Source organism: Dromiciops gliroides, chromosome 2 (genome assembly GCF_019393635.1).
Source record: "Dromiciops gliroides isolate mDroGli1 chromosome 2, mDroGli1.pri, whole genome shotgun sequence".
Classification (NCBI taxonomy): Eukaryota; Metazoa; Chordata; class Mammalia; order Microbiotheria; family Microbiotheriidae; genus Dromiciops; species Dromiciops gliroides.
In genome coordinates, this window is record NC_057862.1 from 54659560 (window position 1) to 54675427 (window position 15868).

A 15868-nucleotide genomic window follows, 5' to 3' on the forward strand; every position below is an offset into this window, starting at 1 on the left:
GGCAGTATGATACTCCATAACAGTCATGCACCATTTTTTTTCAGTCTGCCTTCCTCCAGTGGGTGGGCTTCTACCTTGTTTCCAGTTCTTTGCTACAACAAAAACCACCCAATACTCTAGATATTTTCATACATTCGAGTCTGTCCTCTGTTTGAGCTCCATTAAGTATGTGACTGACTATTAGTGGTATCACTGGATCAAAAGGCATGAAGTTAGACAACCTTTTGGTTCTGATTTCAAACTGTTTTCCAGAATGGCTGGACAAGTTCTTAATTTAACCAACATGGTATTAGTATGTCTGTCCTTTCATAACTCCTCTAACAATTGTCATTATCCCTTTTTCTCATCCTTGCTAATATCTAAGACATAGAACCTCAGAATTGTTTTAATTTGTATTCCTCTTATTGCTATTTATCTGTAGTGTTTTTTTATATGGTTCTTCATAGCTTGACATTTGAAAATTTCCTGTTACTCATTTGAAAAATTTCCTCTTCATATCCCTTGACCAATTTCTCTATTGGGAAATGGCTTTTGTTCATATAGATATATATATATATCACTTCTCTATATATCTTGAATATCAGAGCTTGCTTGGAGGTTTTGTTTTGTTTTGTTTTACAAAGATTTTACCTCATTTAACTGTTTCTCTTCTAACGACATTGATTTTGTGTAAAAGCTTTTCGATTTTATGTAATAAAAGTTGTCTATTTTCTATCCTGTAATCCTTTCTGTCCCTTATTTGATCAATGGCTCTTCCATAGCCATAGTTGCAAATATTAGCTCTCTCTGTTCTCCTCTCTAATCTATTTATGAGAAGATCTTTTATACTTAATGATTGTATCCATTTGCATTTTTTTGTGGCATATGTTGAGAGGTGTTGGTCTAAAGCTAATTCCATGCTGATCACTTTCCATTTTTCTCTGTTTTTGTCTAATAACGAGGCTTTATCATATACTTTTTTCATATGTTTGATTTATTATTTTTCTCTGTTCTATAGATCAGTCTTTCAGTTTTTTAAAACCAGGATCAAATAGTTTTATCATTATGTCTTTGTTATGTAATTTGAGATATGGGACTGCTAGCTACCCCTTTCTTTCCTTCTCACTTTTTTCTTATATTTCCCTTGAGAGTCTTGATCTTCTGTTCCTGCAGTGACTTTATTATTTCATTAAATTGTATAAAGTAAGACTTTGGTAATTTTAATCAGCATGACACTAAATCTACAAATTAATTTAGATAATGTCATTTTTATTATATTAGCACAGTCCAACCATGAGCAATTAATATCCTTCTAGTTAAGTCTTCTTTTATTTCTGTAGAGAATGTTTTGTAGTTTTATTCACATAATTCCTATGTGTATGTAGGTAAGTGGCCTCCTAGATATTTTCTTATCTTTTAGGCATTTTTAATGGAATTTCTTTTTCTATCTTTTTTGCTGGGTTTTGTTGCTAAGTATAAGGAAATGATAATTTTATCATTTTTAATAATTTTTAATAATTTTACTAGTTGTTTCAATTAATTTCAATTGTGTTTCTAATGTTATGCAATTAAACTGTTATATCTATAAAATGCAATAATGTTGTTTCTTCTTTGTTTATATTCCTCAATCTCTTTATCTTCTCCCATTGCAACAACTAGCATTTCTATAACCAGAGCAGAGAATAGTGATGATCAGTTGTCCTTTTAAAACCTTAGTTTTTTAATAAGTTCTCTAAGCAATCATATCATTTTCTTTCAGAGTTCTCCCCTTTCTTCATCATTGACATTGATAAAGATCTAGGTGCCCCCAGCTCCAAATATAGTGCCATTTCCATTACACTGTGCTAGCTTTCTTAGCAAGATACAGATAAAAAATGGGCCATAGCTGAGTGGGCTTAATCAGGGACTGTAATTGACAACATTTTCATCTTTATGACTAGATGGAGAAAATGTAAGATCCAAGTTAGCAGCCTCGATTCAAAGAGTTTCTAGAAGCATGAGGAAGCACAGATATGGAGTGCTTCAGGCTTTTCCAGACATCTAGTCAATTTGAATTTTCTATAACCAAGTTAATAGCCTTCTGATACTAGGTGTGATGGTTTCAGACTTAAAGTAACAGTATTGTGTGGGTTTGACTTATAGTGCTGTTATTTCAGCAGATTTTTAAAATCCATTTTAATGTGACCCATGTGAAACAAGTGCCTACTGCTACACAAGACTTGAGTTAAATCACTGTTCTTGTACTTCTTTCTGGGTAATAATAAATGTAACCTCCTGGTTATATAAATGATAAAATCCAGAAACTCCAGAATGTCCTTCATTGACATCATTCATCCCTGTATCTGTTTTTTCCAAGTTAACATGGCTTCAGACATGACCAAGAGAAAAAAACAGATCCAGAAAGATCTCTTCCTGTCTTTGCAGCTGAAATCCAAAGCTGAAACTCTTAGTATCTCCTTTCTACATTGAATCGCTTCTGTGTTTCCTAGAGAAGTTATACTGGATATGCTCAAACTCAATATGGTCTAGTAGTTCACAATTTGATAATGTATTTTCTCCAACATCTTGTTCCCCTTCCACTTCCTCAAATGTGAAGGAAAAAAACTTCAGGATTAAAAATTAACTATACTGTGGGCAGCTAGATGGCACAGTGGTTAAAGCACCGGCCCTGGATTCAGGAGTACCTGAGTTCAAATCCGGGCTCGGACACTTGACACTAGCTGTGTGACTGTGGGCAAGTCACTTAACCCCCATTGCCTTAAAAAAAAAATTAACTATACTGGGGCAGCTAGGTGGAGCAGTGGATAAAGCACTGGTCCTGGATTCAGGAGGACCTGAGTTCAAATCCAGCCTCTGACACTTGACACTTTCTAGCTGTGTGACCTTGGGCAAGTCACTTAACCCTCATTGCCCTACCTAAAAATTTAAAAAGAAAAATTTCTTTTAAATTAACTATACTACAGACCAAGCCTCACTTTTTGGCTTTGTATCATGGCTCTCCGTATAATTTTTATTACCAACCTACTTTATTTACACCACTGTCTTTATACCTATATATCACTGAACACAGTTTTGGCACTCAATAAATGTTAAATAATATTTCTCTTTGGCATTGCTTAGACAGGAAATGTGGTAGTAAATGTCAGAGTGCGAGATAAAAACCTCCAAAAAGCTCTCGATTACAAACATTGAAAAATGTAGTACAAACTTTTTGGGGGGTATGTGAAATTGTTTAAGGATTTTCCTGGTTGTTTTTTTTCTTCATGAGCTTGCTCTGGTCTTTGTTTATTTTGCTTGATTTTCAATTTAAATTTTCTCCCTAAAGTTTTTCAAAGAAATACTGTTTTTGATGCATTCCCACTAGAAAGTGCATAAATTAAGTCACATTTTCCATGACCAAAAATTCATCCCAATTATGAAGTCCAGAATGAGAAAATATGTTGAAGTGTTGAATCTTCATTGTGATATATAGATCAATGGATGGAGATAATGTGATAGACAGAAATTAACAATAGGTAATTCTCTTTATCCATAATAAAATTTCAAATTGACCTAGAGGTATTTCATTGCTGCGACTATTGCAAAACTTGCTTGTAATGACATTAGACTTGGAGTCAGTGATTTCTCTTTTCTGAAGGATTCCGACTGCAGCCTAAAACCACTGCTGTTTGAGATTAAGACACACAATATGCTGTTTCAGACCTGAACTTGTTGCAAAAATAAAAATAAAAAGGCATAGCTCCAAGGGGATTATTTCCTAATGACTGAAACTTCTGTGGAAGAAATGATTAACCATAATCAATCCAAAAGCGTAAAGATAGGGCAGTCAACTCTAAATCATCCTTAGGGCGCATCGTCAACAGTAAGGATTATCTATGTGAAACCTTGCTTCACATTCTTTTTTTGACATCATCAAAATGGGATGCCTTTACTGACACGATCTCTTTGTTTTTGCGATTAAAAATGTGGCCTGTCAGAGGAATTTTCCAAATAAGGTCCTCAAATCCATAGCAGTGCAGAGAAGGTATGAGATACAGGTGCAGTAAGCTTAGAGAAAGGAGACTGATTACTCCAATTAGATTGGACCTTGCCTGCAATCTCTGAGAGGTGATAATCTATCTCTAGTACATATAATGGGAAGCAAGGAAGAATTCTGAAGAGAAAAAGTGTCTACTTTCTAAGTCAGACCTTCAAGGAATTGCTTTGGCATCATTCCTAACACCTGGGACCTCAGATTTGTCTTCTGACTTGAGTGCGGAAACAAAGTCCAAGGACAGAAAGAAAGGATTTGGCAGAAAATATTCAAGTGCATATTGAAAACCTGGGGAGGGAGCAGGGCACATTTTTAGAGTTGAAAGCCTAGAAAATCTCTGATGGTCATTCACCTACTCCAGGGTCTCCTCCATTGATACAAATGGTAGAGTTAATGGCCTTATCCCCCAAAGTAGAGTATCTGACAGCTTCCCATAGTCCAGTCTTCTGCTGTGAGATTTTAAAATGTGTAACCCATGTAGTAGTAGTAACACATTACTTCCGGGAAAAGGATAGTACTTATCTTCAAGGATAAGACCAGTCCCCACACTGTTTTCAGGAAATAACAGTTGCTGAAATCAAGGACCACCAGTCACTGGATACATTCCCAGTACTCAAGAAGTTGTTCAAGGTTTTGAACCCAACTGGCAAGTATCTCCTGGCATTCAAGGGAGTTCAAGGGTAGTAAGCCTTTCAACCATTGTCACATCCCTGAACTTGGGCATTTGGAGCAGAGTATGCATTGCAGTTGTAGCAGCTGCTGGCAGCTTGTCTTACAGGAAGTGAGTTTGAATTTTATGCAATCCCTTCACTCACTGGTATTGTGTATGTTCCCTTGGTGTTCTCTGGGGAATTTAAATCTTTACTCCCACCAAGATGATCTGAATTATCTAGAGAGATATTTCTGAGAAAAACATCAGATGGAACATATTTCCAGGGACCTGGAATTTTCTCTGTGTAGGGGTCTTGTCCCCTTAATTTACTTTCTTATACGCTTCTTAAGGTCTTCTTTATCCTCACATGCCCTCTAGCCCCTAGTATAATTAGTACGTTGCAGCTGGGTGGCACAGTGGATAGAATGCTTAACTTGGCATCAGGAAGACTTCAATCAGTAGAGTCCCTTTTCAATCTCTCATTAGCTATGTGACCCTGCCCAAGTCCTTTAGGCTCTCTCCTGGTCATTTTCCTTACCTATACAATGAAGTGTTGGATTTAATGACCTAAGATTCCTTATAGTTCTAAGTCTGTGATCTATAAGCCAAAATTCAGAAAGTCGGGTAATTGTAGGTCTCAATCTGTTTCTCCAAAACAGCAATCCTTGTCTTAGGGCAGTTTGTTTTCCCTGCTCCCAACCAGCATTGCCAGGCTGGCATGACCACTTTGAGTCAGCTGCCCCAGACAGCTCATAGACCATTATTCTTTGAAGGTGTTTGCCTGTGCTTTCACTAGGAGAAGTTCTAAGTGATGAACTTCCTCTGCCGAGGCATATCAGCACCTTGTCTGCAGCTTAGTCTTTGAGGGTGGCCTAGGGGCACTGAAAGTGACTTGCCCAGGTTCACACCGGCAGCAGGTGTCAGGCCTTGAATCCAGGGCTTCCTAAGTCAGAGGCTAAATTCTCTATCCACTACTCTACATTTCATCTCTGGTGTTTGATTACCTAACTTCCCAAAACAAAAAACCTTTTACAGCCCAGAGGTAAGAAGTTGCCTTATCTATGTCAGAGGTAGTTCTGTTTTTTGAAATAAGCACTGGAGTATTATCTGAAATGCATATAAAAGCAATAAGAGGGTCATATTTTTTTTCCATTTTATACTAGTGGAAGTTGTCTTTACATATATATGTGTATATGTGTGTGTGTGTATATATATGTATATATATATTTACTTGTGTGTGTATATATCCATATGTATGTACATATATACACACATATATAATGAAGCTATCTCCTTTTCTCTCTCAACTAAATGATGTTATTCTTTAAAAGGCTGTGTCTTCTATTTAATAGTGGTATGCTAATCCCTTTAAAATAGCTTTCTGTATAAGTATGCATACACAGTTTTCACTTACTACTAATTTTCAGACATTCTCTTTAAAAACCAACCCCAACAACCACCACCACCTCAGTTTGGCTCTTCAGAGCCCGTGCTTTGTCTTTGGTTCCCCAGTGCTGTTTTCAGCCTGGTCTCAGAGGCAGCAAACCTACTAGGATGTATAAGTCCTAAATGGTATGGTATAGATGAGGGTCTAAGGCATTAATTATATGTCATTTTATTCACAACAGTCAATTCCAGAAAGGAAAATAATGTCTCTGTTGTTGTGAAAGCCATATTACCGGGATAGCCCTCTTTGTAACCCCAAATGATACTATATTACAGCTTCAATGACAATGGGCGCTGATTCCGAAAATGTGACCTGCCTGAGAGAGGGATGAAATCATAGGGAAAGTTTTCAAAATGGAAATTCAGCCCCCTCAGAAAGGCTCTTCCCTGGCCTGCTCAGCTTTGCTGTTGTCGCATGTCACGCATGGATAGAGCTGCTGCTCTCCCGGGGGAGCGGGAAAGCTTCTAGGGAGCTTGTTTATTTCCTTAATCCCTCCTTCTTTGTGATTTTTTTTTTTAATGTCAGATCCAAAATGGAAGCCCTGTAAATATAATGATTATCACATGGATAATCACCTCCATTAGGAACCGCCCTGCTTCCCTCTCCTAACCTCAGCTATTCTCCACATGTCACGGCCACTCCAAGGTTGGATTTCGACCTGACTGCTTTATTAGATATGGGAAACTCAGTCTGTGATGCCCCGGGCAGCACAGATGGGGACCGCTTGTTTCCTTTTCTCACTCTTACTATGAAAAGACACTGGAAAGCCCTGTTCATTATGATCTAGTTAATTCTCTTGGAGGGGCCCCTCATGCTTGGAACCTCTCTTCTTTGCCCAAAGTTACAGCCCCACCCACACCCCCAGTACCCTGTGGCCTTTGATGCCCAGAAATTATAATTCTGCTTCAAATCCTCACTATGCCAAACTGTCCCAGTGTTTCTGAGTTTTACTGAAAAGGAAAAATAAAATAAATGTTCCTTCCCTAAGCCCAAAACACCTTCAGATCAGAGTTAGCTATGGGAAAGTCTGCAGTGATAGGAGCCATCTGCCTTCAGACCCAAGATCAAAGGAAGGTGGGAGGAAGTCCAAAGATAAGATTTTTTGAAGGCATAGAACAAGTGCTGAAGCATTCTGATGACAGGGCCCATAGTCCTTGCCATTTCAGGGGACTCTGGGATGGAAGATTGAATTAACCTTCTTTAAATACCTCCCGTCCCCAATGAAAAATATATTTGTATCACTGTTCCTTGCATTTGTTTACTGTTAATTTTATTTTAGCTTAGCAATGGTTAAACAAAGCTATAAATGATTTGTTGAAATAGAAGAGGTAATGCTATGATACAAGTGGTCTCCTGACTTCTCCAATTTTGTATGGCCCTTGTGTGATTTTGTGTGATCCTTTCTCATTGATTTACTTTTGAGCATTGTGTTTTCTTACAGTTTTATCCCCCTCCCGACTCCCCAAATTCCCCCTCTTACCTTTGTGTCTTAGTCCTCTGGAAGTCTTCCATGCCCATAATGAAGTTCTATGTAAATAAATAGTTCTAATGGGGTCTTTCAAGTTGTCTTTTTATACGAGAATGAGCTTTAGCTAATCACATGGCAGCTTGGGAAAGCATGGCATTGATAGAGTTTGATCCTTACACTCTTCCTGACAGCTAGGCCAGCAAGTGTCATTGACTGTGTGATGTACAAGAAGGAATGCTATTGTAAATAAATTGTCCAAGTGGCTAACCTTGCCTGGACCCACTTGTCAAGGCCGTGATTCAATTTTTTTTGGAGGGGGGGGGAGGCAGTCAGCATCAGCTTAGGCTAACCTGGTCAGTTTCCAGTTTCTCTAGCAAGCTGCCTGAGGAGTTGTGCTTTTCAGCTTATCACTTTTTATTAACTTCAATGTCCAGCTGTAATCATCCATTTTGCCCTTTCCGAATGCTCAAAATGGCCCTCCAGATCCAATCTGTATGCTTCTGTTAAGGGGGAGCAGGGGTGCATGCACATACTCCCTCCCACTCAAGGTTTGGCTAGTGTGTTATCTAACACATAGGTAGTACTGCAAGTGGTGATCTAAACCCAGACTCTCCTTCCTCCCTTACATGGCTTGGGGAAGCAGTTATTTCAGTCGCGTTGGATCTGCTCACTACCCTGTTAGGCTCAAAGCCCATCCTTCTATTAATATCTCTTGGCAGAGATAATTTGGAGGAATGTAAGTTAAGATGTAAAGGCTCTTGACAGTTGTCTGAAATATTTTTTCATATTAAAGAGAGAAGCAGATTGGGAAGTGAAATTGCTACCATTTTTTATCAGCCTTGGATTTTAAAATATGGGCATGAAACAAACAGGTTTGATCAGTAATAAAAAGAAAAGGGGATTGACTGCCTGGATGCATTTCTGCCATTTGTTATATTGCTTTCACCTGTGGTTAAGGTAGTACATATTTAATAATGTCCCTTACATTGTGCCATTCGCATTAAGATTTTTTTTTTTACCTGTGAGACCTCAGGTTATTTTTAGGTTTCACTTCTGGGCATCTGAGGTCACATAGTACAGCCATGATGGTGGTGTTTATGATTAAAGGTGTAGCTGTCAGTCCGTTTCTCGGGCTTGAAGTGCTTGTCTTCACTGACTGAGGTCAGATCACCTGCACTCAGTGTGGCATCCACGTGAAAAACACATCCTGCATCTTCTTCATTTGAACTTGTGAAGTCCATGGCGGTTATGTTGCCTTGAGGGGGTGGGGGGATCTTTTCAATACCAGCATCAAAATGGCACTCTCTGGGTACATGGAGATAATTGTGTCAAAGGAAGATGGCTTGGACGCGCTTCAGCATGGGTTATTTCTTCATTATCTAGCACTTTATAATTAACTGTTCCTTTTTTTATTTCAGGAAGCTGCCGCTTTTGCTAGAGAGCAAGGCTTCGAGGTGAGTTAACCCACAATTGCACACTAAACAGATCCTAAAGGTTTTTTCTTGCTGATAATGAAGTTCTTTTGGACAGTGATTGATGTGCTATTATACTCCCTGAGCTGCACCGCCGTTGCCATGGAAACCTGGCAGTCGTCATGGTTTCTTTGTTCTGCCAGCACAGTGTTATGACGCACTCTGCTAGGTCTGCACCCAACATCGCCTACAGATGTTATTTATTGAATTTTGAAAAGCCTCTTGGGAAGCCAAGAGGTTGGGCACGATTTCAAGCTGCCTCTGCAGATATGGGGCCTGTCAGTTGGCTCAGTTAAAAAGCTACCTCATTAGCTGCATTACACTCCATGAAGATCCTCGGCTGCAGCAGTGGCGGGGCAAGACTAAAGCGTGGAACAGGACGCTGTTTAAATAACTTCAACCCTGCCACATATGCATTATCATTATGCAAATTAATTTCAGAAAGGTTGTATTTAAAGTTGTTAGGAACTGATTAATTTAAGCCCCCACTTACATAAACTGCCTGTTTGGGGTTTGGGAGAGGGGGCGGAGTTACATAATATAAAATATTCAGAAATAGGATCACCACCACCACCCCAATCATAGATTAACTGAAGTAAACACTGGTGCTCAGGAATGATGTACAAAGCCCCAATTCCACTTGCCTGTGAGTTTTTAATCTTGACAAGATATTCCTTTAAGAGGCTCTCTGGGGTTGTTATTGACTCCAATCAGATTGCAGTCATTGCCAAATGATTAGCTGTGGAATATAGCCTCACAATATGATGTTGGAAAACACGGCTCCTAATTTGAAGCCAGGTTAACTGAGGGGGTGGAAATCCATTCTGACTGTCAGATTGAGTGGGCAGGTCTATGTATAATTCTGTGTACTGTACAATACCTTAGTATGCCACTCAGCCCAAACGTTAAATAATAAAGAACTTGTTTAAATCTGAGCAGTGGGGGAAAAGTAGGGGAGGATACACACACCCTCACCTTATATCCCTACCACCCAAGGAAGCCAACAGAGGGTGACTGAGTGATATTGGTGTAGCCTAGATTGAGCCTCTGAGAAGGTGGTACATGAATTTGTATTGATTTTTATTTAAAAGATAGAAATGGTTAATTGTTTTTGTTACTGGAAACTGCACTCCAAGGAAGCACATGTTTCACCTGTGTCACTACACTGGATGACCAAACCTTTTGGGCCCTTCACAGATGAGGATGATGAGGCCTGGAGTGTAAGTAACGACTTAGATGCCAAAGGTCACACATTAGCATCCTGGAGGACTCCCTGGGGATTCTGGTTCCAAATCCTGGACCCTTACCCTGGGTCACTGTCCTGGTGAGAACTGTGGTACTAGTTTAATAGGTGTTTACATAGGTGTTTCAAGGTAGTCTCCTTGATGGAAATGAGAATTCCCTCTTTTTTTTTTCATATTTTTTTTCACTTTATAATTTCTGAAACCAGTAATAGGCCAGCAAGATTAATGCACCCGGGAAAGTGTTCACCTGAGTAGACAAATGTTTAGATCATAAGAATACAAATATTCCTGATGCATTTTTTAAAAGTTGAGATGATGGTGAGGATGATGAAAAATTGTCATATTAAAAATAGATGTCCCAGGTTGCTACATACATCGGAAATCTTTAACAGAGAGAAGCTTATAGAATGCAGATCTCTATTCTCTCGCAGGCTCCTTTTCTGTTACATCTTGTGTTTTTAAAAATGTATTTTGAATTTGTCCTATCAAATGGAACACTTTTATAGATGCTTGGAAATGTAATGTGTAGCATAAGAAATGAATGTGATCCCAAAGTAGCTAGACAATAAAAAAGAGGAAATAGTTTATTAAGCTTGCCCATTTTCTATCTTTATTGCCCTCTTGAGCTCCAGTTCTGGATGTGTCTGGTTTAAATTCAGCTTTAGTGACACACTGCTCTTGCTGTTGTCTGCTAACCACTAGCATATTAGCTTTTCCATTAGTACTTAGAGATGCCAGTGTGGCTTCCTCTGGTCACCTTACATCTGCCATATTTGATTACAGCATCCAGCAAAGTACACAGTGATTACATTCCTTTGCCAGATTAGCTCTTTACAGGACAAAAACTGACCTGTCAATTATGTTGACAGTGATGTGTAAGATTGACAAATGTACAGTACTATAGGTGACAGTTTCTCCTGTGTTCCCTGGATTTGCAAAAAAACTGAACTGTGTAAGCGATTAGGCATTTCATTAATAAGAACACTTATTGCATATGGGGGAAGCTCCGTGATTTCATAATGCTGTGTCCAGCAAACAGTATTAGCTTAAGGGCTTGGCCCTGCTGAGAAACAGACAAGTAGAGGCCACTCAAACCAAACAGTCTTGAACCTATGAGACCTTATCATGGATCTCAAGCCTTTTGGGACTCTGGACTCTCCAACCAAACCCTCCTTCCCTTTTCCTCTGAATTTTGGAAGAGAGTAAAAATTGTAACTTATAGACTCAAGAAGAAAGGGAAGAAGGAAAGCAGTTATCCTTTTGAATACCACTGTCTCTGTATCCTCCTCTTCAATTATAATCTGTAATCACCAAGAATTGGTCCCAATTGGATCCCAAAGCTATTGAGTTTGGCTGCCACTGATCTGTCTGTTGAGAGAGCCACTCAGATAATAAATAAATAAATAAATAACCCATGTTCAATCATCAGGAAATGTCCATAATGTTATTATTCCTGACATTCTAGTTAGCATCTTAGTAAATTTGGGATAATGCTTCTTTAAAAAAAAAATCTTCAATTTCTAAAATGTATTCAATAATTTACAGCAAAAAAGAGGCAGCTAGCAGGGTACTGGAAAATGAGATAAAACTGGTTCTGGGGAGAGCAAAAAGCAGAAAAGAGAGGGTATTTTTAGGGAAGTGATGGAAAATTGCTTGGTACCTGATTTAAATGACAGCCCTGCTAAGAATTTAAAATGACAATACTTAGGGGTAAAGTTTCATAAGGTCTTTTATTATTCTAGACACTCAGTTCAAATGGGAATGATTTTTAAAATATACCTTATTTTGACGATGTAATGATTAAAGATTTATATTTTTAGAACTTACATCAGATAAAATTAGGCAATTTAAAAGTATGCTCCATTTATAGAGGCCCTTAAATTTTTTATTAAAAATTATGTTAAATAAAATGAGAAAAGGGGGAAAGCCCACAAAAGCTCCTGTACAAAAGTAAGAAATATCATCAGTCTGTGAAACAGAGCATGTGCTGAGTGATTAAGAGAGGTCAGACTTTCTCTGCTGGACAATTTATTTTCTCTTGCTCTGAGCCAAGTCTGTCTGACTTGGTTGATGGCAGTGGTTCTGTAAGATATGGCAGTATGCTTTGTGGATTCACAGTATGTAGTTTCATGACCAGTACAGAGTCTTTCTGACCAGAAACCTTCCCGCTCAACCACCTGACCATACACCTGAAAGAGTATGGGTCAAGAAAAGCCAAAGAGAGCCCCGAAGAACTGTGATTCAAAGAATCCTAGGGAATTCCTGAGAGAAGTGCCCTGGCCTCCAGAAGTTTCCCCCCCAAATGGCAGGAAAGGAATGGCCTCAAAGAGTTACTTGATGCCTGTAGAATGATGGAGTAAATTCTTCTAGCCTCATTTAAATCCACAGAGTGCTTCTTCCCAGGGAGTTCCAAGGACCACATTCCCATTCTTAGTTCGGCTCCATATTCCTTAACAAAACTACAGTCCAGGTCCTCCTTGAAGACCAGAGTGTTGGATCCTTAGGCAAATTCTCATAATGTGAGGAAGAATCCATCCTATTCAGAAGAAGTGAAATGGACGTTTGCTTGTTTGTTTCTGATTCCATCTACATATGTTCCCTGAGATATTATTTTAACATCATATCTCTTAAATAGATTCCTGTCACTTTGGAAAACACTAAGTATTATGATTAATTGAAGCAGCACTTGGGGAATATCAGAAATGGTATTCTGCTGGTGTTGGTCTTCAGCCCAGTAGTTTTCAGGTTTTGTACCTGTGACCAAAATCATGGGATGGAAAGGACAATAAGTTTGCAGATGAGCTAAACCATAAAGTGCATGTCAACATAGTGAAAGAAGGTATTAGGCTTCACAATGATCTTGATAAATTGGAGAACTATCTAGCAGTCCAAAGAACCCTGCTCATTGGGGAAATGTGCAGGCATGAGCACTTAGGGTAGGGGGTCATAGAGAGGGGCCAACTTCATAAGACCAAGATAAGAAATTATTTCTCTGGATTATAACAATAAAATCAAAAGTCCTGGCTGAGCACAAATGAAACAGGAATCAGCCATGTAATACTTCACTTTAAAAGAAAAAGGTTGAGGCAGAGTGTTTCTAAGAGGTGTAAATTCATTCTGTTATACACATTCCATATGCCAATTCTCCATAGTCATTGCTAGTGAGAGATCCTTTGCTCTGTAGAGGGTGGATTCCAAGTTCTAGATGTGGAGAAATCAGGGAGAGTTTAAGGAGAAGTTATGCGGCCATGTAAAGGTCTGCAAAACAATATATACAAGGAAATATGCAACGAACTAGGATTTAGCCTGGAGAGGAGAAAGCTGAGGAAACCCTTAACAGTCCTGTCTGGTTTTATGAAGACTTTTTATATGAGCATAAGTAATGACTGCTTTATTTTGTTTTTATTCTCAGTTAAGCGGGAGCTAGAGGAAATGTTCTGAAGCTGCATTGTGAGGAATATGAGTTAGGCACATGCCAATGGCTGACATTGTTAGGCCCTAGAAGGACTGACAGGTGTAAGCATTTTTCTAAATGTCTCTAAATATAAAACAGCAGAAAGCTGTGTGTATCTTTATCCACTGGCCTATCTACAGGCAGGGGAGGAGATTAAATGGCCACAAACATTCTTCTAGCCTTGTGGTACCTCTGTTCTAAGATTCGTCCTGAGTTCTTTGCTGTGACCTAAGAAAAATGACTGTGAAGAGAAGATCACTGGGAGTGGAGTTAGGACAGCCAAGTTCAAAGCCTGACTTTCATTTTTCAGCTCCCTGACCATGCCATGGGGAAGTCACTTACTGTCTCTGAGCCTCCACTCCCTCGTCTATAAATGGGGATAATAATACTTGTATTCTCCACTTCCCTGGGGTTGTGGTGAGGGAAGTGTTTTGTATACTTTTAAGTTCTATATAAATGTTAGATTATAAAGCCCTTGAGGACAGATAAGGAGTTTTAGCTGAATTTTTCATCTCTCCCAGCACTTGACCTAAGTGACCTGTACATTCCAAAGCAGCTAAGGGGTACAGAGGATGAGAGCACCAGGCCTGGAATCAGAAAGAACTCAGTTGAAATGGGGCTCCAGACGCTAGCTGTGTGGCCATGGGCAAGTCATTGAACCCCTCTGCCTTGGTTTCCTCATATGTAAAATGAGGACCATAATAGTACTGACCTCTTTCTGTGAAGATAAAATTAGATCATATCTGGAAAGCCCTTTATAAACCTGAACGTACTTCATAAATATTATCAAGTGTTTATTCATTGTTTGTCGGACAAATGAATGAACCCCTCTAGGCCCCCTCAAGAGACTTAAAATGACTGGTCTGCTCTTTCCCCTCTGCCAAACTGTTGAAGTCAATCTTTCATTCAAAAAAAAAGGAGTCTTGGCCCCTTAGCTGGATAATCTTTTCCCTGTTATCTCAAGCAGATATTTCAAATGAGGATCAGAGAAAAATCCTCATTCTGGAGAAGAGATTTTTAAAATTTCAGTGGAAAAGTCTTCCCTCCTACTGCGCAGTTATATTCTTTCTCATCATTTCATTAGTGGGCTGCCATCACACCCTTTTCCATTTGTCCCTTGTTCCTCAACACCGCGGCAGTGGGAGTTAACCATTGAAAAACAGTCTCTTTCCTGCTCTGTGAAGACTCGTGTTGACTCTACTTTCAAGCACATGTCAAGAGACTCAACAAGGACCGTGTGCTACATCTAACAAGTACATAGGCTGTGTGAGAGCCCCAGACTCGTTCCTGAATCTGTTCTCAAAGTGGTGGTGTCAGATTTCATGCCAAGGCAGCAGCCCGTTGAGGAAATGGAGGGCTTTGAGTGGATGGATCACTTGCATCGTCACTTGCATCGTCAAAGCTCCGGCTTTGAAAGGATGATAATGAGGATGAGCCTGATTTAGCCAACACGTACTCTCCAAAGAACTGAAGGCTAATGCTCCACGGCCTCTGAAATCTACTCATGAGCAGCAACTGGAAGTGAAGCTGAGATGGCGCCCAAACCAACAGGCCCCTCGCCACCTTCCCTGCCAGTCCTCCCTCCCAGGATGAGCTAGTCGGCTTGGAATGGACCAGGGGCCAGAGCACAGTGCGGGTTGTCCTCCTTCATCATTCTGGGAATATCACCTCTCACTTCCTTACATGCCAACCATCCCAGACTTCCTCCTGCCTTCACTGTCATTGGTTCTCTTCCTAAACAAAGGACAAAAAACAACAACATTAAGTGCCTACTTCATACCAGGCACTGTGCTAAATGCTAGGGTCACAGGAACAAAAGTAGAATATTCTCTGTATACCTCTGTGGCACCCTAGGAGGCGCCCTAGTGTATAGAGCACCAGACTTGGAGTCCAGAAGAACTGAGTTCAAATCCAGCCTCAGACACTTAGTAGTTGTGTGGCCCAGGGCAAGTCCCTTCACCTCTATCTGCCTCAGTTTCCTCATCTGTAAAATGGAGATAATGGTTCATTGTAAGGATAAAATTTGAAAATATTTGTAAAGCATTTTTTCCCAGCCCCTTGTTTCCCTAAGTATTAGGGAAGTCTTGGTAAGGTAGTATCTAGGTAGATCTTAAACTGT

At 39.5% G+C, this 15868-nt stretch overlaps 1 protein-coding gene across 2 annotated transcripts in view; it reads left to right on the plus strand.

The window, feature by feature from the left end:
* The window catches only part of ADK (adenosine kinase), a 608024-nt gene that overhangs the window by 528871 nt on the left and 63285 nt on the right, over positions 1 to 15868 (plus strand). For both annotated transcript variants that reach the window (XM_043984755.1, XM_043984756.1), the window contains exon 8: positions 8998 to 9033. In XM_043984755.1, coding sequence (XP_043840690.1) covers positions 8998 to 9033 — 36 coding nt within the window. The remainder of the gene's footprint in view (positions 1 to 8997; positions 9034 to 15868) is intronic.